Raw genomic sequence first — 27,151 nt, forward strand, 5'->3', positions numbered from 1 at the left:
ACTAATAAGTAGTAGTGCATTGGATGTAGCCTTAATAAAAATATTAATCAAGGGACTCTACCTTCCCATGACCAGCAGAGAAACACATGGTCTAATCTTTTGGGAATTTATGCTCAAATTCTATCAGATCCATTCATGTCAACATTACAACATTAGAGACACTGTCAGTTACGGCCCCTGTAGTCTCTGGAACCACCTTTTTGACCTTACTGACCTTGGATCATCATTATATTCTGCTAGTGAATTCTTAAAATAACAACAACTTTGCTTGATTAAATTGCTTTTTAAACCATCACCCTAAGAAATCCATTTGATGCAATGTACTACTATTATGAGTCGTTGATAGCAGTCTCTAGCACTGGGGGTTACTGAAATTGAAGAAGCGTTATCAAATAGAATTTCCCTGTAATTCACACATTAACTATCGACTAAATTGTTCCTCAATGGAACATGAATATCATTCACTCAGAAGCTTAAAGTATAAGGTAAATTACTCTGGCAAATTTCTCTCTGAGTAACACAGGGTGCTTCGGAAAACAGTGATGCTTTTAAACAATATGATATCCAAAATTAAGTTCACCTGTGGGAAAACATGTTCTCCTTTCTTGAAGTGCAATACTGCAGTGTGCAGAGGAAATAGCAGCTCTGCCTTAGTAGAATGAGTTTTTAACATTTGGTGTTTGATGAAAGGCAATGTATGGAACCGTTCTTAGTAGTATAATCAAATAACCTGACTTCATGGAGCACCACTCAAAATTCAGGGCAAGTACACAATCATAGGGTCAGTCCAAGCCTTTACTAAAAACACTTTCAGGTTGCCAGGAAGGAAATAAATTCTGTACTGTTAGTATGAAGCCCAATGGACCACGGAAATTTTATATACTTAATTTTAGAGATTGGGGACTCTCATAAAATAAGTTGACAGAATTCCACTTACCAACTTCAAAGTACCTCTTGGGAGCTTCATCCTACACTCACTTGAAATCTATAGCACTTTCAAATCAATAACTTTCCAAACTAAACACAGAGCCATTCAAAAGCACATTGTATTCACCCTGTTATTTGTGGCTAGTGATGAAAAAATGCTCAGTCACGAGATAAAAAGAGAAGCATATTTTCTCAATTCTACTGAAATCTCTCTATTTTACCATCAAATCTATTATGTCTCTTCCAGTGTCTATTATCATTACAGTCCACTATCTAAGTCCCTTCTTCACAGTGTTCCATACTGACACAGGATCCACACGCTTACTTGGTGGACATCTTGTATTTCTAAGCCGATGTTCATGGTCACTGTCAAGTGTGGCAATACATTAAGGAGGAATGTTCCTACTGATGGCCCTAAAATCTGAGCTTTGCCTGCAATTCTCATTTACCACAAGGAGTCAAGACTGAATAATCTATTTCCTAGCACAATTGTACTAGAAACTAAACACACTGCTTAGCTTTTTGAAGTCCTTTTATATATTAAAGCTTTAATAAATTTATCCATGAATTTATATCTTCAGAAACGTGTTTTCTGGGGGAAAAACTCTCATTTTATTATTATTTTGTAGGGGTTTTTTGTTGTTGCTTGGTTTGGTTTCAAGAAATATTCTGGGTATTTTAATTAAAACAATCACATGATATTTTGGTTTGTAGATACTTTTAAGCTAATGGGAAAAATTGATATGAAATCATTCCATTAATTATTAGAAAATTTTTGCTTTCCTCTGTGCCCATGTATTCCTCTTTAAACACTATATAGGCATAGGTATGGATATGCATGTATATCACATATACAGGTTTGCATGTATATGTCATTAGCATACTGAAAATGCCAATACTTATGTAAGATAAAAGAGAAAAGGTCAAGAATACATGTTTCAGGATAGCTAGAAACAGAAGATGAAGAATATGTCATGATTTTGTGCATTTTATGTTTTATTTTGAACCCAAACTAAACAGCTATTCTGAACTTGACTAGATATGTCTTTTTCAAACCCTCTTATTTGATCTAAAAAGGTCATTTTTCATTTGCTCCTCATACTCTGTTAAGACAGAGATCTGTCAGTGGCTGGCTATTAACGGGGCTAACACAACCTAACTCAAGGGGAAGTGGGGCACTTCTAGAAGTGTTTTGAATGGTCGTGATTAGGAGATGGTGCAGGCTCTGAGTCATAGTCAAGCCCGTGTCTACTGCCCTTGAGTTGATTCTTACTCTTGGTAGAAACTTCTCCTTGGGGCTCCAGAGACTGCAGATACATCCCAGGAGCAGACAGTCTCCTGTCTCCTGCAGAGCAGCTGCTGGATTCCAACTGCTGACCTTGTGGTTACTAGCCCACGCCACCAAAACTCCTAATCCAGAGACTGTGGTGTTAAAAAAATGGAATTTTCAGGATGGTTCCTCATAGCAAAGAACTGTTTCTTGTTTAGTATAACATTAAAATGGACCAATAGAAGTTTAAAACCTCATGTGTGCAAATTTCATACTTGATCCTTTTTCTTTGTTGACCGAATTCCTTAGTCATGTTGCCCTTTCTAAAATTAAGCCAAGTTTGGTGGGTTTGAAACACTGACCTAGTGGTTAGCTGTCCAGTGTTTATCCCACAGCACCACCAGGCCACCTAAGTATGTGTATAAGTAGGCCAGATTACCTATCGAATATCCATTCAGAATTGAACTATTAAAATGCCTAATATGTATTTTTGTATGTGTGTGTGTATATATATACATACATACCTGTACATGTATATAGACATACATATAAATAAATGCATATATGCATATATAAAAGCACACACTCACACTCTGACATCTGTACATCAACCATAGAGTTTATGCCAACTAGTTGCTCCATAGAGTTTCGTGGACTGTGATATTTATTTATAGGAGCGATCCATTTCCAGCTCCCTTTGAAAGACTGATGGATTTTAACCATAGACCTTTTGCTTAGTCCTGCAGCACTTAAGCACTGGGTTAACAAGATCCTTTGTATGCAAGGATATATGTCTGTACATGTTTACATATGATACACAAGATATGTATATACAGTGTATGATATATAGCATGTGCATGTAGATGTTTATACACACATATATGTGTGTACATTCCACACATTTATGAGAAAATAATCCATTAACTCTTAATTTCATTCTCTTATGAATTTTCAAGAATCCCAACATATATATTGGCCTGACAGGGATAAAAAGAAACCTAGAGTCTACTGAAATTTGTGATGATACAACTCCAAATTTTTCTCCACACTTGGATTGGAAGCTCATCCATATATTATTTTTAGACAAAGGAAAGCACAGTGAATCAAGTGGCAATATCTTCTGCATTCGCAGAAGACAGAATGTATGAACATTATAAGCTCTCATTTATGGTATGACAAACTCAGGGTCCAGAGTAGTTCCATGTAAACATACTGTGGTACTAAATATCATACTCATTCATATAAACTGCAGCACTTCAAAACATTTATGGAAAAATTCCATGTTTCCATGAACTTTTGGAAATCCCCTCACATGTACATGTATAAACATGCACCTACATTCTGGCAGAAATCTCCTCTGCAGTGGTGTCAATAGGCCAAGACAAAAGTGTGAAAAAATTGAGAGGGCCAATGGAAATGTGTCTCTTTTCAAAATGACCAGTGCGACCGAGTTTCAGTGATTTTCACCATTTGGAAATGTTGGAGAGGAGCTATCAAATATGCATATTTCAAACTAAGTTGGAAATCTTTATGCTAATTTAAAAAACAAAATAACACGGCTGGGTCAGATAGGAATATAACACATCTGACAGGAGCGATTGAATGCTATTAAAATATCTGACATTTGCCCATACTAAAAGCTGCATATCAAGCTAAATAAAAATGTTGTGTAATAAGATAGTAATTTGCTTGAATTGAATGATAAACACGTGGCTCTATTGCTCTTGCTGTTTCTCTTTGGGCATATTTAGACATAACACATTAAATTATTTTGCATCTAGAAATGATATGATATATGCTCAGAGTGAGATTTTGAATTGAATTATGTGAGGGTTTTTCTTTCTTTGTAGCCAATAGCACTAATATTTCGAGATTAAGTAGTAATATAAACAAATAGATAAAATATAAAAAACTATTGACATTTTTATTACAATTCAAAGAATGCTAATTTGGTTATATTTCCAGTTAAAGTCAGTGGGCGGTTCTGCTATGAAGGAGCTCATAAAACAGTTCAGTTTAATTCGATCAGAAGGAAACTCATGAAATAGATCTCTTCCGGCGATGCTGACTTTTCAATTTAAGTGCAAAGACAAAAAATATGTACACCAGTGCAGAAACAGAATTTCTGAATGAAGCTCAGGAGAATATCAACTTATGTAAATGTGCTTGTGGAAATTTAAAAAATATTAATTTTTATTGAACAAAATTCCCTACCCTACTCATTGGCCCTGTTTTCCTAAATCTACCTTAATGTATGTGAATCTTGCTGAAATCTACTGATTTGAGGAGAATACTCTACAAATACTGTTTGACTTTATAAAAAATCCATACATTGAAACCAATGAAAATTAAAAAAATAAAAGCCTAGACATCTTTGCTTTACTATCACAGCTGATAAAATTGTTTTCTTAGTGGAGCACAATTATGAAGGGCAAAACTTTTCTGGGTCAAAAAGATTTAAAAAGACAAGGCCAAAGAATTCCTAAGGCTTTGACCACATCTTGTAAAATAATTTTGTCCAAGAATTTAATACTGACCCATGAATTCCAGTGACAAGGAAAATCAAATTTCCATTGATCTTGGTGCAGTTTATGAATTTGTCGATGTTGCTGGAATCCACAGTCTGAGCTGACATCAACGATCCTGTGCCGATGCCATCACAAGCTGTCGAAACAAGAGTCAGTCGAGCCATGGATAAACTTATTTTGCCAATCAATCATAGCATCACAAAATAACAATGAATAACTTGTCACATAAAATTACCTGTCTTTCAATCCATTCTCACCCACTTGATTTATTATTTGAAAGGGACATTCACTTTAGTAAAATAATGCCATGATACTAATGGTCTTAAAACTGAATTTTTAAAAGCAGGCCTCCAAGGGAGACGACTGTACATAAAGTATACACGACGCATTATGACTGTGAGCCATAAATAGAATGATCAGTCATTTTAATATGTATTTTTAAATTGAGACCTTATGCTGCCTTAAAGTTCTAACGTTTAAAAATGAAACATATACAATATACAGTCATATATATTTATAAACATGCATCTACCAGGAGTCTTCAAAAAGTTCATGGGAAATGTACATTTAGAAAAATTATGGGTCAAATTTTTTTAACTAATAAACCAAATGAATAGGTACTAACTTGTTAAAACATCTCTGAAAAGGATCTAGATTGGGGCAAGAAGAGGAATAAGATATCAGTTGGAAAACTGTCCTTATCTGTACTACGCGAATTCTGCTAAAACTGAAGTTTGAACAAATATCAAATTTATAGTAAAAGCCTGGTTGAAAGAATGGTGAAATCATTAATGTTTTATGAAACATTAACGGGGACAATGCCCCAGAGATATCATCTGTTTTCAAATGGGTAAACTCAATTTAAGAAGAGACACTAAAGAGTTGAAAATGAAGCCCAGAGCAGCAGGTCTTTGATGTCAAGAGAAAAAAGAAATCATTTATGAGCTCTAATTGAAGAGAGCCGACAACTAACAGCAGAAAGAAGAGCCAACACCATCGAACATCTCAACTGGTTTAGCTAACACGATTCTGAAAAAAATTTTTTTTTAATTTAATTGAGCGAACTTTATACTCCATGGGTCCTCACACCGGTCCACCCAAATCAGCTGAAAGAGAGCTGTCAAGGGAGAATCTAAATAAGTGAATGAAGATCATGCGGTATTTCTTGGAAGAATCGTACCAAGGAATCTAACAGGGCTTCTCCAGAACAATCCTGAAGACAATTCAAAAGTAAAGTAGCAGCAAAGCAATTCTACCAAGAAGTAGGGTTATTCCAACCAAAGCACAAATAGACCAGTCAGCGGTGAAGGTCAAGGTAACAGGATTTGGGGGGATGTTCAAAGTCTTTTGCTTGTTGACTTTCTGAAGGGCTAAAGAAGGCTAGCATCTGCTTGCTAGGAAAGTGTTTTGAGAAATCAATGCTTTATCAGAAAAATGTCCAGAAACTTTTACCAGAGTCCTCCATACAAGTAATGCTTCCGTTAATTCCTCTCACCAAATAAAGGCAATTTTGCCAGAGTTCATTAGGGGAAGTCATTAGGCATCTACCCTGACACACATAACTTGGCTCTCCCTGACTTCTTTTTGTTCCTTTATCTTAAAAAAAATTAGGGTTCACTCATTTTTTCTAAAGTTCATAATGTAAAAATGCCTGCATTAACATGGTTAAATTCCCAGGACTCCCATATTTTAATGACTGGACATCATGGCTGGAATGATCTCTTACAAAAGTGTCTTGAACTTGACAGAGCTCACTCTGAGATATAAAGCATATATAAAGATATATTTACAATTTTATCTTAATTCAAATTCTATATGTCCATGAGTTTTTTTGAAGTCCCCTTGTATAACCATACATATAAAAATGTGTGTGCATAACCATGTTTATGGAAAGAAGTCACCATCATTACTCAAATACGGAGCAAATAATTAAAGGAAGCTGGACTACATGTAGAAGAACATTGCTTCAGGATTGGAGGAAGACTCATGAATAATAGAAATTTGTAGGAGATACAAACTTGCTTGCTGAATGCTAAGAGGACTTAAACCACTTAATGATGAAGATTAAAGACTATGTCGTCAACTGAGTATAGCCCAATATAAAAAAATAAAATGAAAAAACTCCTTCAAACTAACAACAAGCAACATCATGATAAATGGAAAAGAGGTTCACGTTTTCAATATTTCATTTAATTAAGATCTACAATCAAAGTTCACGAAAACAATAGTCAAGAAATCAAACATCACATTGGACAGACCTATTGTAAAAAACATAATGTGTTAAAAATAAAGATGTCATTTGAAGAACTTAGATGAACTTGAACCTGCAAATCCATGTGAAAATACAGCAAGAAATAAGGGCTAAAAAAGAATGATCTATGCATTTGAATTATGAATCTGGTAAAGAATATTAAATATGCAGTGGATTATCAGCAGAAGAAACAAATCTGCCTTGAAAGATGTATAGCCAGCATTTTCCATAGAAGTAAGGACAGCAAGACTTCATCTCCCTTAAGTGGGACACGTTATCAGGAAGGAAAAGTTACTAGAGACAGCTGTGATACTTGCTAAAGCATTGGTGAAAAAGAGAAGCACAAGGTTATTGGCTGACACAGCGGCTACATCAATAAGCCCACACTTGGCAACATATTTGAGGGTGTTGTAGGAGCAGGCAGTATTTCATTCTGTTGTCCATGAGTACAACATGCTATAGGTTGGAACTAATTTGATGGCACCTATAAACAACAATGTGTCTATGTGCAGATGTATGTGTATGTATATGTATCTGTGGGTGCATGTGTGTATGTTTCTATGTACTTAATCTCTGAAGCCTTTGCCAATGTGTGTTTGTGTGTGCACAGGTAATTTAAAAATGATTGCTATAAAACCAGAAGTCTTTATAAATAAAATATCAAAATAGGAGGTTATTATGTCTTGACGTATCCTCCAAACAGGTCTATATACTTCTGACAGAGAGACATTTCAATCTCTCTAACATTTCCTTGAAGAATTTTGCACTCTTCAATTTAGATCATGTCAAACGTTCTTTGAGTTCAGGGTATGAAAACAATCTGATGGGGAAAAGAAGGGCTTTGGAGTGGACAGGATAATGATTTCCAATAGAATTCTCATAGTCAGCTGTTGCTGTCCAAAAAGAATGTGCATGCATGTTATGAAAAATAATTAAAGGAAGTCCTCAGTGCATCTTTCTTGGCTCTTTCCTCATCAATACACATTCCAATTGTCTTACTACTCCTTCATAACAAGCCTATCATTGTCTCGGGGCCTTCAAAATTATCTATCCAACCTACTTTCAGATAGAGAACAACAACAAAACATGGTCACCATAAACCTTCTGAGCTGACCTCTCTGCCTTGAATTTACCTGTCCCAGCAGCTTACCCTAAAACCCACTCTTGTGTTCAGAACTGTATCTTTATATACTATCTCTATATAATATATAACATAATCCCAATATATAACATAATATTAGTAAATCCAACCCTTCATTAGGATTTGTTCCAAACAATGATCGACATTTGCTTAGCTCTTGTTGAAAACACTGAGGGGAAGATCGTCACCTTGAGCTAGCTAATTTTCACACAGCAGACACTTTTGGTACCCATCAAGGCAAAAACTTGTTTGGGCCAAGTCGTGCGCTTAAATAGAAAAAATGTTGAAGCTTGCCAACTCCCAGTAATTGTCACATTAGTAATAACTCTACAGGATTCCCTGAGTTTCAAGACTTCAGCCATCGTCTTCGTCTGTCGTGATTGACAGTTGTCTCTATCTTGACCCATCTTTGAGGTCTGCCCAACCTTACTTTCAATGCTGGAACCATCTCAGAACTTTATTGTGGGGCAGCATTCCTGTGCATTTGTTACAAAGCTTCAATGATTTGAGGGGTTGTGCATTTGGGTTTTACTAAAATTTAGTTCTTGTCACTGACCTCCAAACCGTATTTTTTCATGATACAGAAAGTATTCTTTTTTTATTAATGCATACTAACAAGACAAAGACAAATGCATTACTGAGAGAATATGTCTGCAGCAGCCATCCATGGATTACCGAGCCATATTTAAATGCTTTATTTAAATAAAACCCTTGTAGCAATATTTTTTACTTAATTTCCTATGTGCAAATATGTGTGTGAGGGAGAGTGAAAGAGAGAAAGAGAAGAAAAATTAATAACTTTCAAGAAATGTAGACTGTATTTTGGCCCTGCTAAATTTAAGTTTCACTCTAGTAAGCGTTTGAGCATCACCACTCCCTCCGATATAATTCTCCACCATGAGTTATTTGAAACATCTATGTCATATGTGACGCTTCCTTACCAATTCATGTGTCTTATCTTTTATAGTATCCTTAAACATCTTGAGAGTAAATGCCATGTTGCATGTCTCTTTGTATCCACAGAATCTGATTGGCCACACACAGATTCAATGCAATCCGCTTGTTGGTTCCTTTCTGTGGAACTTAAATCGGAATCTTCTGTGGCTCAATTTCATGAGTATCACTCAAAACCTGCACTACACACAGCAGTGAGACCGTTGATATCTTAGAGATACCCTAGGGTTCTGTCTGAATCATGGAAGCCTCTATGCAGGGATGCTTGGTGTGGGAGTGAGCAGGTGTGTACTTAGAGGTTAACTTGTCAGCATTTAAGAAGTGAACGAATAACCTTGATATATGGGCAACTATTGGAGAAAAATAATCGGAGCGACCACTCACCTTTTGGGCAAATATCAGTGCAAGGCTTACACATTTTAATCCCATTCTCTTCTACTTCCATTTTGGAACTAGGACAGGCACGTACACAAGAACTGGAATCTACCACAAAGTTATCTGATAAAAAAAAGTAAAATAAGCAATCATGTTAATTATCAGCAAACGTGCCTAAAACAAGCTGCTAAAGGGTTTGAAAAACAATTATGATAATTCACTGTGCATATGACTTTTCCCTAAAACAAACCTTCGACTCTCTTCATGCTTACCACATAAAAATACAACTTAAAAAAATGCTTCTTTGATTGATGGCCATGCAATTTCATCCTGAAATAGTATCTGTGAACATCTGCACTCAAATGTGTGCGGATTGTGTATGAGCAGCAACTAGTACTTGCTTGGTTAGTGCCCTATATTCTCAATTACCTCAGAGCTAGAGTGAATTTCTTTTATAGATTTAGGAAACTACATGACATTTAGTTCATGTTTTTCAATAGTTCCACTTCATTTCATGTCATGATGGGAGTTTGAAGTCTAAAAATACTTTAAGTCATGAGAAGCCGAAATGAAGTTTAAGCTAAGCTCTCTTGGAACAAGTGTATTTGCTTTTTTAAAATCGAGTCACATGATTTGCCCTATATTTTTAGATGAAGAAACACTGAAATTTCAAAGGGTAGTACTTTCATAAAAGTATACACAGTAGACCAGGAACATCTTATGACTTGCTATGTCAGTAAAGCTTTACAAATCCATTGATATGGGACAAGCCAGAACCACTTCCCAAGGAAAGGACCGATTACTACGTCAGGAGCCTCCCACAAGAAAAGTAAAACCAAAATATTTGGGGAGTTTGAAATGGCATTTTCCAAGCTGGGAAAGATACGCTCACCAAATATGCAGTAAACTGGGGGCTTCCACCTGTGGGGGTTCTTCAGCTCAAGAAGGGCATCTGGTGCCAGTTTCTGCTACAGCACAACCTGTTCTTCTACTTGGTCTATCCAACCCAGGAGGGTTTATATTCGTCCTCAACAGACTGCGAGCTTCAGCGTAAGATGTGGACCCCAGCAGCCCCTTTGTAGGAGACAGAGGAAGAGTTCTGCCCCCTAAAGAGTTACGTCCTTTAAAATTCAAAGGGCTTCATGACATGATGAGGGGGAACTGACTCAATGCCAGCGAGTTTTGAGATGTTGGAAAGATAGGTCATGTGGAGTGATGACAATTCCCATTAGGAATATCACAACAGAGAAAGCGAGGATTCCAAAGCCAAGCTACGTCATCGGCAGCATAAAATTATTCATCTATTGACAGAAGCCCTTGACATGTGTACCTGGTCCTGGTGGAGACGCTACACTTAAGCAAGGGCTGTGCCACAAACCAGAATTGTCCATGATACACACGATTCTACAAGAATCATGGAGTCAGGTTGAACAGCAATCTGCTCTACAATGGAAGCAGGACACGCGCACGGTACGGGCCTGCAAGGAGGAGATGCAAACGTCCAGACTCACGTCTCATTCACCTTCATGCTGCCTCAGTGTCCGGCTGTGGCTGCATGGGGCCCGAGAGAAGACTTATGACAAGCGTGCGGAGGAAGATACAAGCTACATTTGAAAGATAGAAGCTGCCCTGAAAGGTCACTTATGAGTGGGTGCATGAAAAAGAGTTCAAGGGAAAATTCTCCCGCAGTCAAGTTGCGAGGAGGGCATGAGATCATTCACTTTGGGTGGAAAGAGACGTTCCCAGAAATTGGAATATAACTGGATAATCAGCTCCATGACCGTGGTTCGGGGGCTTGTTTGGTTTTGATGGGAAGTGGAAGGAGCTCTCTCATTCATGATGCACTGGTTCAAGTGTTCAACTGGTATCTAAAAGGTCAATAGTTCTAGCACACAGACCTCTCTGCAGAAGAAAGATGTCCAAGTCTGTTTCCCTAAAGAGCACAGCCTTGGCCCTCTGGTGCTGGCAGATCTACTCTCTCCTATAAGGGTGCGATGAGTGGGAATTGAACTGAAGGCAATGACTTTGGGTTTGGATGTGCAATGAGTTATTTGGGGAGGAGAATGGAAATTCTAGGAAGGAAAGAAAAGTCTGGGTTAGAGATATATGCACGTATCCACAGGAGTGGGCACAAAGCATGAAGGTCTTTACAGTCCAACTCAATGTCCCCCAGAATGTATCCAGGAGGCCTGGTGGTGTAGAGGGTAACACAGCGGGCTTTGAACCGCCAGATGTTGCGTGGGAGAAAGACACTGCTTTCTACTCCCTTGAAAAGTACAGTCTCAGAAACCCACAGGGGCTGTTCTGTCTTCTGTTGTGTTCTCTATGAGTCAGAATTGCCTCGAGGCTAGTGAAGTTGGTTTGAGAATGTGTCCACCACACAAGAAACACTTCAATAAGTGTGCTTGGCACAATGGATGGATGGATGGAGTGTGATAAGAGCTGTATGAGGCCCCAATAAAATGATCTTCTTTAAGTGTATCAATAGACAACCCTGTTTCATTCCTTTCCCCACAGGTGCTGATGTTAAGACCACTGTCAAATAACCTTCATAAGAATTGAACTTGCAATAGGTGCGTGCACCACACATTAAGTAAGGTCTTTCCTTCAAGACCTTGGGCAATGTCACATGATATAACACCTTTGCACTTCAGCAGCAATATCTACCAAATAAAAATTTAAAAGGTTACCGTTTAATTACTTTGGTGCAATTAAATCTATTTCAAAAAGCTGGTCTTTGGAGGTTTTAAAACTCAGAACTCTAGATGAAAATTTAAGGACTTATATGTAAAAGAAAATGGCAATAAAGGGTCCATACAAAACTGAAAAGAGAAATAGACAATTCCACAGTAATAGTAGGAACCTTCCATGAACAACTTTTTATGAGGGATAGACCATCTAGATGGAAAATGAAAACACCAGAGACCTAAACAACACAAGCAACCAACTTGACCACCCAGACCTCTTCACTAGACTCCTCTGGACAGCAACACAATACACATCCTTCCCTGCCCATGTGGATCATTCTCCAGCAAGGACCACTATTGAGAACACAAAGCAAGCCTCCATACATTTGAAAACAGTTAAATCATACATTTCTCAGCTATAAAATTAGAAACCAATAATAATGTGGATAAACTAGAAATCTCTTACACTACCGGTGAGAGTATGAAATGGTTTAATCATTGTGGAAAATGTTACGTGCTTCCTGAAAAAGTTGGAAACAGAAGTACCTTATGATCCAGCACCTACCACTAAATATCTATCCTAAAGAAGTGAGACTAGACACAGATGAGTATATGTACACCATTATTCGCAAAAGCAAAAAGATGGAAACAACCTACGTGCCCTTTTCAGATGAATGATGATGAACCCTATGATATACATACACAATGTAATACTGTTCAGCATTAAGGAATAATAAAGAATATGCAAAATATCTCTTAGGACTGATGAACTTGAAGTCTCCTTTTAATTGAGCATATGGAAAATTATGATTTTTTATTTCAATGTTGCTGAAAGGAAAACCATGAATAAGTATTATAGTGGTCACTAAAGGCAAACAAAGTGACTTTAGTAAATATAATGACATATTACATTGAATTCCCAAAGAAAATTCAGCTGTTAACTTTGAATATTCTGGATGAACAATTTGATAGATTACTTCCTATACTCTAAATAGCTATTGTTTTTGTCTTAATTCAGATTTTATATTTATACTATAATACTAAATATCCAAGTATAAGTATTGCTTAAGCATAAGCACTTAGAAATAATTCTAATTCAAATCTTATTCTTATTAGAAGCAGATCCTATCCGTTACATAGCTTGCAGTCACTTAACCAATCACATTCCTGAGAAGCAACATGGTGGTCAAAAAAGTAAAAGTATGGTGAAAATAACAAGCATTTAGAGATCAGTGGGACTGTATCAACGAAGGCATTCATTTGTTCTGAATTGTGGTCTAATCATTTTAATTGGTTGAGTTTTGATTTCCTTATTTGAAAAAATGGGAGGAATGGTATCCATACCCAATGTAATTCACAATATTATTAGAACCCTCAAAGTAGAATGAAAGTACACTAATTTCCTGTTTTTAAATGATGATCCAATTAATTTGATGGCTGCTGTGTTACTTACGCGGGCATTTCTTGACACAGAATGCTCCATAGGTGTACTTAGCATTGAAATTGTGCTCCAGTTGAAAGGTAGTTGGATTGTAGACAAATGTTTGAGGACACTGAGTAACACATGCTCCACTGTCGTTGAAATTCATGCAGGCCTGTAAAGTAGCAAATATTATTTTCATTTTAAAATAATCTTCATAAACCTTGTGAAAAGGACACTGCTCTGGAAGCTTTGTGAAGAAGGATGTGTTCTCTAGTGGTAATCCCTTTCTCCTTTGCATCTATTAACTACGACGCACTACACACACTCATCATTCCAAAGCCAAGTGCGTTTATTTCTGAGCTACAAAGCTGCTATTCAGGAATTTTACAATATCCTTTTCAAATGTCAGTTAATTTATGTTTCTATGGTTATTGACATTAAAACTGCTTAGTGCTTGCACTCATTTCTAAATTGAGGCTTGATTTAAATGATTGAAGCTAGCTAAATATGAAAAAAAAATAATTTAGGCTACCTATATTTATTCCCTGGCACTACCAACTAAATCCTTAATTGCATAGATTAGTCTTTTTTTGAAGTGGCTTTTGTTCAGGTGAGAGTCTTAAGTGATACATGAAATGCAGCCATCACTTTTGTGTAGGAAGCAGAGTGATGGGCATTAAACCTAGACTGAAAGAAAAGGCTTTCAAATATGCCTAGGCAAGGGTGATGTGGTGGATGTAATGCAAAAATGTACAGCGGTAACTATGGTCATACAGTCATTAAAAACTATACTGTATTCTTCATGTGGTCTTTTGTATAATGCCATACCATTTATTAAAAATAAGTTCGCGTATGACTATTGATTTCTGCTCATTTACATTTTTATTGTTACTTATTTACTAATATGTTCAAATGTGTTTTAGGAAAATTAAAAACAAAATTGCAGAGTGGAGACTCAAAGCCCATCGGTAGGCAACTGGACACTCCCTCGCTGAAGGGTTGAGGGGAGGAGATGAGCCAGTCATGGTGCAGGGTAGCAACAATGAAACATACAACTTTCCTCTAGTTCTTAAATGCTTCCTCCCCCCACTATCATGATCCCAATTCTACCTTACAAATCTGTCTAGCCGAGAGGATGTACACCAGTACAGATAGGAACTGGAAACACAGGGAATCCAGGATAGATGGTTCCTTCAGGACCAGTGGTGAAAGGGGCGAGGCCTGGAGGGTGAAGGGAATGGGGTTGAAAGTGGGAACCTATTACAAGAATATACGTATAGCCTCCTCCCTGGGGTATGGACAGCAGAGAAGAGGGCAGGGGGAGACATCAGACAGTGTAACTTATGACAAAACAATAATGATTTGTGAACTATGGAGGGTTCATGAAGGAGGGGGGAGTGGCGAGGGAGGGGGAAGTGGGCAGCTGATATTAGGGGCTAGAGTTGAAGGCAAATGTTTTGAGAATGATGAGGGCAGTGAATGTACACATGTGCTTGACACAGTGGATGCATGTATGGACTGTGATGAGAATCGTACGAGCCCCCAAGAAAATAATAATAAAAAAAGAGGTAATCTATAGAAAAGTATACCCTCCTGTGATGACATGTTGAGCTTCTTACTTTAAGGACAGCAATTTGAAACCTCCAGCCATTCTGAGGGAGAAAGATGAGCTTTCTGTTCCTTTTAAAAGTAACAGCCTCAGAAATTCACAGGGGCAAGTTCTACCTGCCATGTAGGGCCACTGTGAGGTGGCTTCAACTGGATGGCAGTGAGTTTGTTTATATATATATATAAAAGACCATTCAAAGAACACCATCATATTATTTAATGATTGGATACCACAGTGATCTATGGAAACATAATTAACAAATAGATAGAACAACTGATTATCTTTTTACATTTTAATTAAAAGATCAGTTCATTGGAGACTCTTACTACTGTTACAATCCGTGCACTGATTATATCAGGCGTGTGTGTCCATAGGTTTCCTTCATTCTTTTCTAGATATTTACTTTCTGTTGAGCCCTTGAGATCAGCCTCTCTTTCCCCTCCCTCCCCCCAACCTCATACCCTCTTGATAGATTATACATTATTATTGTTTTCATATCTGACACTGACCAGAGTCTCCCTGTGTTTTCTGTTGTTCTTCCCCCTGGGGAGAGCTGTGTGGATCGCTACCATCGGTTCCCCCTTTCTTACTTCCCCTCTCCCCCTTCTCCCTACCCTCTGGTAGCTCTAATCCCACTCCTTTTCCTGGATTCCGTGTGTCCTGAACCCCCATCTCTTATCTCTATCTAGTCTGAACTGAGAAGCAGCCCTGGGGTCATGATAGTCGGGGCTGAGAAAGCCTCAAGGAACCAGAGGATTATTATGTGTTTGATTGATGCTTTACTGCACCGTGGTTGATTCATCCCTTCCCTGTGGCCCTTCTGTTGGGATATTGTTACATTGTCTACGGATGGATTTTGGGCCTCTGCTCTGATTGTCTTCATTGAAAAAAATTAAACTTCCATAGAACTAATTTTGGCCTTGGAAGCAAACTAATGTGAACTCAAACAATGTTTTCTATTTCCTCATAAATCGCATATCCTACTATTATTGAACATTAATTTATTCTGTTTCTTCAAAACATTTGCCTCATCAATTGTTGTTTGAGCAAGCACTTTATCACAACATGCAACTCCTTGGTGATGGTCGACGAGACCCACAATCAGAAAGGGAGTCATTACTCACTATGATGGCACTTTCCAGAACAAATCTCTTAAAAAGCAATCTGACAAACTCAGTAAATTTCAGTCTGTGGCTAAAAGTGGCCTGTGTCTTTATAATTGCTCTGTAGCATTGCGCACACATTTCATGGGAGCAAATGGACACGAGCTTGTGGAATAAAACAGAGTTCCTCTTCTGACAGCACCCAAAAGCCATGCAATCTCCACCAAGACCTCGTCTGGCGACCTTGAACTCTGTGCCAAGTGCCGGAGTGGACTCACTGAACCACTGAGGAAGAGTAATGCAATGAGGGTTTTGAACTTCCTCTGGCATTCTGCTTTTTGTTTGCGATAATAGAATATAGAAAACTGCACAGACACACTTCTAAGACAATGGTTTTTGTTTTTCCATTTTGGTGTTTGCCAAACCACAAGTATCATAACACTTGTAGTATTCCCCTCGAGGCCAAGCTTCTGTGGCATATGTGATGGCAGAAGAGAGCTGCTGAATAGCTTTCCTTACACTGCGAGCTTTCTCATCCTCGGCTCTCCCTTCTCGCTGCTCTGTTCTGCAACACACATTTCTGTTGTATGTGAGACTTACACAAATAAAAGTCTTGATGACATAAACCAATATAAAAATGATAATAGCTATTATTTATATAGTGCTGGTTTCCAGTACCAAATCCTGTTTGGCTGAAAGCAAAATTCTACATATGCCTAGGTGTTCATTAGATATAAGACAAGAGGGAAAAAGTGAAATAAATTCCTATTTTATTTTTAACACTTAAAAACTTTCTTATATTTCTAACTTAAAATTAAAGGAATCATCCATTGTTAACTCTAGCTCACAAAATTACTTGCACACAAAATTAACTATATCAGGAATATTGATGTCTGAATATAACTAACATATGTTCCCAATAAGCTATAAATGTTCATTGTAAGGAAGTAAAAATGCCCTAAAGTAAAAATCACATTGTCAGACATAAGTTGCTTTAAATGTACATTAGTAGCTGATATTGATTTTGAGTAAGTGATATACACTTGTAAATAATATAAAGTGGAAAAAATGCATAAATTTATGTGCTCCATTTCTCAGGCATATTCAAGAAACATGCAAGTGCTCCCATGTATAGGACTCAATAATGGTTCAACATAAACGGGCAATCATGGCAAATTTTGAAGAGGATGCTATTAGTACTTAAACTGATATTTAAATATGTTTCCCTTCAGGTTCTGCATTAAATCTCGCTGTCAATATAAAGTATATCAGAATGACACAAGTTATTAACCAGAACAGAATGATTCTACTTAACAAATCAACAGCTCAGTGAGGAAATGAAGGCTCTGAAGGCACAGAATCTTTCTTTTTCCCGAGATGGCTAAACTTAAAATTATTGTGATCAGCTATCGAGGATGTGTGTGTCCCCATCAAAGCAAGAGGGAGGGAAGCAACGAGGAAAAGGAGGAGCCCCGACGTACAAAGCAGTCAGTGTCCTTCGGTCCTGCGCAGCCGCCAGCACATTCTCGGTGGCAGCAGTCACTGACGTAGGGACCATAGCACCTGCCATCACATTGCTCGGCACACACTGTCCTGGTCACTGCAGAGAAAAAGCAGAGGGCCTGGATTAATGCCATCTAACCACAGGAACTTCTGAGATTAAGAAGCAATTGAGAACGAGCAGAGTGCTGGGTAGCAATTTGCATAACTCCCAGTTTCCCATTTCATAAACATTTAGAGAACAACACTGCAACTAGGTCAAAACTAACACACAACAAACTTCAGATTTTTAAATGGTCATTTTAAAATATTTGCTCATGTTCCATAAAATGTTTAGTGCTTTACAGAAAGCATACCATTCAATCCAAAAGGATCAATCAAATCTGACATAACTGCATAAGGGACATCGACAAGCTGGAAAAGATGGAGTCAGCCTTGTGGAGGATTTGCAAGACTCACACAGTAAGCTCCTTCAGCTGATGCTGCTACATTTGAAGCCACATATCCTAGCAGTCAAAGCAGAAGGGGACACACACTTGTTCAAGGTTCGCATTATATATGCTATAGTTGACAGGCTTTAAAAAGTAACTTAGCAGCAGTAGGAGAAGTGGTCCTAAGCCTCAAATTTATCTAAAATTTCTTCCAAGTTCTTCAAAATAAGGGAACTATGAATTGAACTAAATGGTCTCTTCAAATACAAAAGGAATGCAATTGTAGTAAACACAATAAAATGGTGCATTGGTTTTTAGCCTAACTTTCAGTGCAAAATGACAGAACTAGCCAAAAGTATGTGGGATAGTTAGGTTTAAGTGAGCCAATATTCTCCCATCATATGATCTAACAACAACTCTATGAAGCAGCCCAGTCAATGTAGTCACAGTCTTGGAACAATGGAGGGAAGTTTCATCTGGGGCGTGGCTTAGCATAGACTCAGTATAGTGTGCAGCAGCTAGAACATTCCTACTGCAGGATCCGGGTCCTGCACCTGGCCCGCTGACCACCTGTTATATCACCTGCCCATCTCAGCAGTCATCAAGGCAATGCAGAATTTGGTTTCATTTTTCCTATCTTGCATTCAGTAACCTTTTTGTCCATCTGTCTGTTGGTCTTCCTCCTTCTTCCTACTTCCGGTCCATCAGTTTCTGCGGCGGCAAGAATTAGGAGAAGCCTCCAGCTTACATCTAACCCCAGACTTGAACGCGACTGGATGTAGTCACAACTGTGAGAGCTCTTTCTTGACACATATCTCTTTCTATATCGGTATAATACCACTGGTTTGGTTCTCCAGAGGTTCTCTAGCCTAAAGCAGTGGACTTAATGAAAACAATGCTATAGTCTGGGCATCAAATTTATTGTCACAAACTCGCTGCCATTGATCCAATGCTGACTCAAAGCTACTCAGTGTGGGATCCAAGGCTGTACCTGTCTCAGGGAGTAGAAAGCCCAGTCTTTCTCCCGGGGAGATGCTGGTGGTTTCGAACTGGGGCTCACAGCCTGAAGTGTAACCATGAGACCACCATGACTCCTGTACAGTTCCATTAAACACATTTATGTCAAAGAGAGGATTTCAAAGTCTTAGAGGAATTCGTTCTATAGGCTATGGGAAGCATTTCATTTCTTGGCTTCTGTATTCAAACTTGAGCCTATGTTTATGCCCATCTCTTTGATAATTCTAAACTTCCTTCGTTGGTACTATATCAAGACTCTGCCATGGAAACTTTAGTATTTTCCCAGAGCATCTCTTGACAGTTTTTCAGAAGTCGACTGGCTCTCTCCTGTCTGATTTCGTGTGCCATCTACAAATAGAAGACTTTCAGAACTGTATTCCCTATTGAGCCTCCACATATATTTCTATTTCTCTATCGACACCATTATTTACATATCCAAAATCTCACCCACTCGCTCTTTTGAGGAAGAAAGATAAGGCTATGTGCTCCGGACAGATGTAATGCTCTGAAACCCGAATGGCAGTTCTACTCTGTCCGATAGGCACACTATGTGTTGATCAGCGTGAGGCCTCTGAGTTTAGTTTTGAGTTTGAGAACGGGTATAAAAAGAGCCTTGGTGGCACAATGGTTAAGTGCTCTATTGCCAAAGAACAGGTTGACAATGGTAGCCTATAAATTGATCTGTGGGGAAGAGATGCGGTAATCCCTCCTCTGCAAAGGTTACAGCCTTGGAAACCCCATGGGGCATGTCAGCTCAGTCATCAAGGGTCATTATGAGCCAACATCAACTTGATGCAATAGGTAAGGGGAACCACCACCACTCAAGTGTCATGTCAGCTTACTGCAGTGGTTGGTGACTTGCATGTTACTAGATAATGCTTCCCATATGCACTACATATATTTTCAATACCAGAGTAGGAAGAAAGATTGAAATATACTTCTGAAAATTAGCCAGTGGGACCCCTACAGAGTGCAGTAAGGGTCAAAGAGATAGGATAACGATAATGTTCATTAATGGAGTGCTGGAAGATGTAGCCCCTATGTTAGAAAGCACTCAAAAGACAAAAAAAACAAAACCCACGCCACTGAGTCCATTCTGACTCATAGTGATCCTGGAAGTGCTAACAATAGATTTCGCATACTAATGAGCACGAGGTTGATGCCAGGGCAGACCATGTGGCTAATCTGTTGCACATTCGCCATGAGCCAAAGGCTGCTGGATGGCACCTCACAAGAACAACAATGATGTGTTCAACAGGACTATGGTTCTCTCACATCGGAGTACATTTCTCTTCTTCATTTTCAATCTCCATTAATAGACGCACTGAAGAATCAATCTTACCCAAAGAGAGAACTGATTTTGGACTTTAGCGACTGAGAAGTGGTCTCTAGACCTCTGGAACGCAAGCATGATAGGAGTAGTATTCTGGTATAAAACCTGATTCACTGTATTTCACTTAGGGTATGTATGTATTTTGATATGTATATATATGTATTTTGATATTGTACAGGATCATTTTCTAGGACACCTTCGAACGCATAAGATTCACCTTCTAAGTGCTTTCAAGATTCACATTTATTTTGTCCATCGGAGAACTCCGTCATCCAGAGTCCTGCATCTGGTATTCATGTATTTTTGATGTATAATTATGTCACACACACACACACATCTATTTGCTATTTGGTCAAAAATATCTACTCATTAGCTTGTATACTCATACATTGTCCTTATACTGATGTTCTTATCTTTAATCAAGTGTTATATTTATTTAGATGCCCTAATTAGTAGTTCATATCATATAACGGAGACATTAATGGGCATCTTGTAAAGAACAAATTCAAACAAAACTTGTCTCTTACAGATTCAACAAAGCTCTCTTTATGTGCCAAGAGTAGCTAATTAAAAAAGACATAAACATGTTAAATAAATTGCTAGATACAAAATAAATGGAAAGTTTACTAATTTGCTTCTGGTTGACAGACATTGAGCAGTTGGAAGACAATTGCATGGATTTGAGTCAGCAATCATACTCTGTATGTAATATATTTTAATCAGACACATGTTCAAATGTTAATGTCTATTTTTAGTTCAATGCTGATTTAAGATTTAATTATATTAAATGTTTCAATATCCCATTATTTAAATTCTTTGGTCATTACTGGAAGATGATTCATGTAGAAAATATTTATAAAGATGGAGAATCCATCCTGAATCTATTTTAAAATATTTATTCAATATTCATATTAACAAATGAGAGTACAGAAAACTTTCCATAATTGTAAGTTCTACCTCCATGAATTCAACTAACCACAGATCAAAACAATAAAAAACAAAAAAATCAAAAAGCACATAACTGCTCAAAGGAATGGTACAATATTATTACACAGTATTTATATTGTGTTAGGTATAGTAAGACCATCGTCACCATCATCCGTGAAGGAACGTTTGTAAATCAGAAGTCAAAGGAGGGATTAGTATCAGAGCCTAAATTGTGAGAATCTGGTTTGCAAAAGACTATGGACGACAGTGAAAGCCCAAGATCCATGTGTTTCCTATGCAACAAGCCTCGGTGAGCTGCCTCTCTCCCCAGCCGAAGACGGGCGGTAAGCGGTGACTAAACCGAGTGCATTGGAGAGATGAGCACCAAAGGAAAAGGCGTCAATCTGATTGGAACAGCTAAACGGTTGTCAGTCGGTACCCCACTGAGGCACGCAGCACCTGATCTGGTTGTCCTCATTTCCTGTATTTCGGTCTGTTCATATGAGGGTGTATCTCAGAGGTGTTATCATTGGGGCCACCCTCTTGAACTTGTGGCATATTTTTTTGGTATATGAAACCCAGGATTGATGAACATATAGAGATAGCACGCATAATAAGGGGTTTTTGTTGTTGGCGGGGGGTGGGGGGGTGTTGTACAGGGGTGGTGGGGGGGTAAAAGGGACATGATGTCAAGGAGTCCAGGAAGAAAAGAAGATGTTTGGAAACTGATTGTGGGAGCAATTGTACAATTTTCCTGATGTGATTGAACTGTGTAATAATAATATATATTAACTCCCAGTTAATTAAAATAAAATAGGAATCTAATGATGATTTAAAGTATACAGGCCAGTTAGTTATATGCAAATACTTATATTGTATATTTATTTATATAGGAGACATTATATAAGGGGCTTGAGTACGTGAGGGTTTGGGTGTTTGCTGGACTTCTGGAACTAATAACCCTGTAGCTGTCTAATTATTGAAATAATGGGTACAAACTTCTTCTAAGATTCCATCATAGAGTCTATCAAACTTTATGGTAAAAGACTTAAAAGATGCATTTTTAAATTATTCCATAATAAGGTTACATATCTTATTTTTTTTCAAGATCTTTGAACTCAGCTATTCTATGTATTTTAGGAACAAACAAAGAACCCCTCTAAGATATTTTCCAAATTACAGATGCCTTTTAAGTATTTAATTCAAGGGTTTATAAAGGAAGTGTGGTGAAGTGAATTTTTTTAATATGGCTCTTCTACCCAAATCTCTACTATTCCCAGCAGGTGATAGGGTGGGACTATGCAAACGGGGTGTGTGTAACACTAATGGATGGGATTGTTCAGTTTCCATTACCTTGCTATAAGGCTGAGCCATCTCTGAAGGAGCAGCCGAGAGAGGGACCAGCAACACCGAGCAGTATGGTAAAGATCTCATTGGAAGTGGCAGAGGCCAAGATTTGAGGCCCTAGAGAATGTGGCCTGGAGATTATGGGACAGAGCAAAGGAGCAGCATTGACGCCAAGGGAGACATGTGACTGAGGCTGAGGACCAGCGAGAGACTCGGCAGCTGGCTGAGCAGAGGTGTTCCTGTGTTCCTGTGGACCAATGACTATCCTAACTGTTTAATAATCCTGGCTTACGGTAACCTATTAACTTTCCTCATAAACCTCACAGGTGAGTATTATCTGTGAGTTCTGTCGGTCATCCCAGCAATGTGTTGAACCCTGCATAAAGGAGAGGGCTGTGACGGGGTCGGAGTCGGTGAAAATGGCACGGCCTCGGGAGGCATGTCTGACCCTCGCCTGTGACAATGGAGCAGCCCCCAGGCCCACGTACTCAGGAAGAACCATCTGCTCCAGAACCAGCCTACATGTATCTTTTAAACAATGCTTGCAAGATACAGTCAACTTTTAAAATAACTGTCCATATTTTCACAGGCCTCATTCCCATTCGAAGTTCAATGAGTGTAACAGATATTGAGGAGTGTTTGCCTAAAGGATAATAATCTAAGTAAGCAAACGGAACAGGACAGAAAGCTTAATTCCTGAACCATGAGGGAACAGAGGTAACATTCTACGTGTTGCTATAGAAGAGTTTTTATGGAAGTAAAATATTCCCATTGCCTATGTACATGTCTCATGTAGAGGAAAGCATCACACTGTAATATATTTAATATATGTGCTGATTAATAAACATTGCTTACTTAATATGAATTGAACACATCAAACTGCATTCATCTGATTATCATGGAGACACTAAACAAACAAACAAAAACAATGCCAGAAATCAAGGAGATAACTCAGCCAGGATAGGAACATTACCCTGTAATTGTCTTGGATTTATTCATTCCCACTATTACCTTCGAAGGTTTTTCCTGTATTTCGTATATTTTCTAAATTACTTCATTAAAATAGTTGGGTTGCATTTTAACTAGCTTATCCATTGGAGTTATACCACTGACTGTGACTGTTTAATATAAAAGGTAAACCTTGATAAATTAGAGTGCTTATTATAATAAGGTAAGTAATCTTCAAAATGGGAATTGCGATTCATGAAAAATGTCTAAGACAACTGCACGGGTAAAAATTAAGGAATGAAACATTTCACTAGACAGGGATATTGCTGAGAGAATATTTTCCTCTTAAAAATTTAAGATATCTTTTAAGCAGTTTTTATCATATCAATACCTCATTAAATGAAGCATTGGCTACATTACCTCTCTATGTATAACAGTAAGTGATAAATGTATTTAAAGTAACTCACTCTGAGCAAATTTCTCTTGCTTTGTTTTGTTTTGCACTTGAAGACTTTGGCAGTTCGGTAATTAAATATTTATAATTGCTTCCGATGAGGAACATACAGGATGAAGCGCATTCATAAGTGAAGTAAAACAGAGCATGGGCACCACATTTACAAGATAAAAAGACTCCATCATGGCATGCCTGCCAGGCACGTCCCACTGAGGCTGAGCCCACAGGAGGAGGAAAGTGGCACATTCCGCATTTTCCACCACAGTCGTCCTGGAAGCAGATTGTTTCTTCATTCAGAGGCCAGAAGGTCCCAACAACAACTTCTCCATGAGCCACGTGCTTAGCTGTTTCTTCACCCACAGAACACATTGCCATGGGGTCCTTGCCTGCTCCTAGAACCACCCTGTAGCACAGAGGAGAAGCTCCGCAGGGTGGCTGAGATTGTAACTGTGTGTGGTTGTAGACAGCTTCATTTTCTCCCCCAGCCCAGCTGATGGGTTCGAATGCCCAACCTATACCTAACTCACTATGCCACCAGAGCTCCTACTGCATCACTAGGGATTCACTCAACACCGATTCAACCTTTAAAATATATAAAGACATTTTAATTTTGGCAGTTTCTGTCAATGTACTTTCTTCCTATATTTTCACTCTCTGCCTCTGCTCTCCTCCAACATCCTCCCACCTCCTTCCTGCCGTGAGAGCCGTTGATTTTCTTTACTGCCTCTACCCCGCGGTTCTGACCCAGGTTATATTTTGGGTTATCTAATGTATCCTTGAGAGGAACCCTGGTAGGGCAGTGGTGATGTGCTGGTCCATGATCCACATGGTCAGCAGTTCAAAGCCACCATCAGCTCTGCAGGAGAAAGACTGGGCTTTCTACTCCAGTCTTGGAATCCCAGAGGTAGTCAATACGATTCAGCATGGAGACTATGGCAATGAGAGTTTAATGTAGCCTTTCCAACCTTAATATGAGAATCTAGTGTAACTGAAGATATTGATCCAGTAGAAAGCCAAAGTGGGATCCAAGATGCTGTTTCCTAATAAATTCCTGAGGAATGAATTCCACCACTTTTTGTTCTGGAGACCACGTGTTGAGTATGAGGATACACAATGTTTAAAAAAAAATAGTCATTCATGTGTACTGTCAATTGCTATTAAGCAAAAATATGTGCAAGTGTTTTAGGAGTTTTGACAATATTTATAAACTTTCCAGATGATTTCAATGTGCAGGCTAGGGTTGAGAACCAATATTATGTCTTATTATATTGTATTAAAAGGTGAAAAGATAATCTTACTTAAACCATTTGATTGATTGATTGATTATTCTTTTTTTGGAAATTTAATGACCAATGTTATTATTGGTCTCAAATTCCTAAAATAAGTCAGGCTTACTGGAGCAAAGAGACTAGAAGATTCTTCAAGTTTAGCACCCCGGGATACCTTTGAAATGTGGATTTCAAACCATTCCTAGAGGTTGCTTATCTGCCAAAGGACAGAGTGACTCATAAAATAAATGTCCCTGGTTAGTACTACACTCATAAACAATTATCTGAATACAACCCAATGGCCATTTTCTACCCTAGATGAATGAAGATAAGGGGATCAAGGAAGCTAGATCAGTGGAAACTGACCAACTATGTGGAAATAATGAGAATGCTGGCACATTGTGTAAAGTCACTTAATAATAAATATGTACAGAAACTGTTAACTGAGAACTTAATTTGCTATGCATGCTTTCTTTTAAAAATCATAATGAATTATATATTTTTTAAATGACTGGATTTTGGCAGCTACTAATCAGGTTTGACCTTTGTCTCAGATAAATCCTTAGTGATCCACGGGCTATGATATAATATTGTTAGTTGTGTCAAATAGTAAAGGAATGTTGTCTAATCTAATCTTCAACACCAGCTGCTCTATTCACTTATTTCATAAAATTGTGTTCAACCCACTTTATAAAACCAACCTCAATTAGATATTGAGGGGCATTGGAGCTGATTTTAAACTATACTCTTGGACAGCAGGGAAATCCTCACTTAATAATAAACACTTAATAATAAACTCTGAGTATCACCAAAATACTAAGGTCAAAGACCAGACCAGTTGTGGATTGACATCAAGGGCATCTTAGAGGACTGGAAAAATATACATTGACAACTTGCAATGTGAAGATGTGATGACACAGCTTTGCTTGCTGGAAGCCAAAAAAAAAAAAAAAATAATAATAATCTAGAAGTACTTCCAGATGAAGAACAAAAATGGGAGCTTTCAGCATAGATTACATTTAAATCCAAATAAAACAAAAATCCTCATAATTTGGCCAATAAGTACGATCATGGTACATGAAGAAAATTCTTAAAAAGTCATCAAAATTTTCATTTTATTTGCATCTACAATCAATGTACATGGAAGAAACCGTTAAGGAAACAAATGATCTTATTGTGCTTGGCATGTCCTTTGTGAAAAGTCCCTTTAAAATGAAGAAAAAGCAAAGCTGTCCCTCTGAAGGCAGGTGTACCTGATCAAGGCATGGTATTCTACTCCTCATATGCATGCCAAAGGCAGACAATGAAAAGGGAGAGCCAAGAAGACATCAAGTGCATTTGAAATGTAGAGCTGGTCAAGACTACCAACCATACCATGGACTGCTAAAAAGCCGAACCCATCTGTCTTGGAAGAAGTACAGCCAGAGCCTGCTCCTTACAAGAAAAGACAATGGGGCTTCATCTTACCTGGACAGGTTGTCAAGAGAGACCAGTCCCTGAAGAGGAACAGCATGTTTGATACAGTAGTGTTGCAGCAAACAAAACAAAGGCAGGACGACCTTCAATTGGATGGACTGACAAAGTGACTGCAGCAGTGGGTCCTTGAGGATCCTGCGGAACCAAGCACTGTCTTGTTTGGCTGTGCAAATCGTCAGACC

At 38.2% G+C, this 27,151-nt stretch overlaps 1 protein-coding gene across 3 annotated transcripts in view; it reads right to left on the minus strand.

The window, feature by feature from the left end:
* The window catches only part of ERBB4 (erb-b2 receptor tyrosine kinase 4), a 708,927-nt gene that overhangs the window by 319,175 nt on the left and 362,601 nt on the right, over positions 1-27,151 (minus strand). For all 3 annotated transcript variants that reach the window (XM_045295392.1, XM_045295397.1, XM_045295390.1), the window contains exons 5-8: positions 17,750-17,868; positions 13,587-13,728; positions 9,456-9,569; positions 4,735-4,861 (exon numbers count right to left, since the gene is read on the minus strand). In XM_045295392.1, the coding sequence (XP_045151327.1) occupies positions 4,735-4,861; positions 9,456-9,569; positions 13,587-13,728; positions 17,750-17,868 (502 nt within the window). The remainder of the gene's footprint in view (positions 1-4,734; positions 4,862-9,455; positions 9,570-13,586; positions 13,729-17,749; positions 17,869-27,151) is intronic.

The sequence above is a fragment of the Echinops telfairi genome, unplaced genomic scaffold (assembly GCF_000313985.2).
Source record: "Echinops telfairi isolate 266 unplaced genomic scaffold, ASM31398v2 ScPeMD7_3;HRSCAF=10, whole genome shotgun sequence".
In the NCBI taxonomy this organism is placed as follows: Eukaryota; Metazoa; Chordata; class Mammalia; order Afrosoricida; family Tenrecidae; genus Echinops; species Echinops telfairi.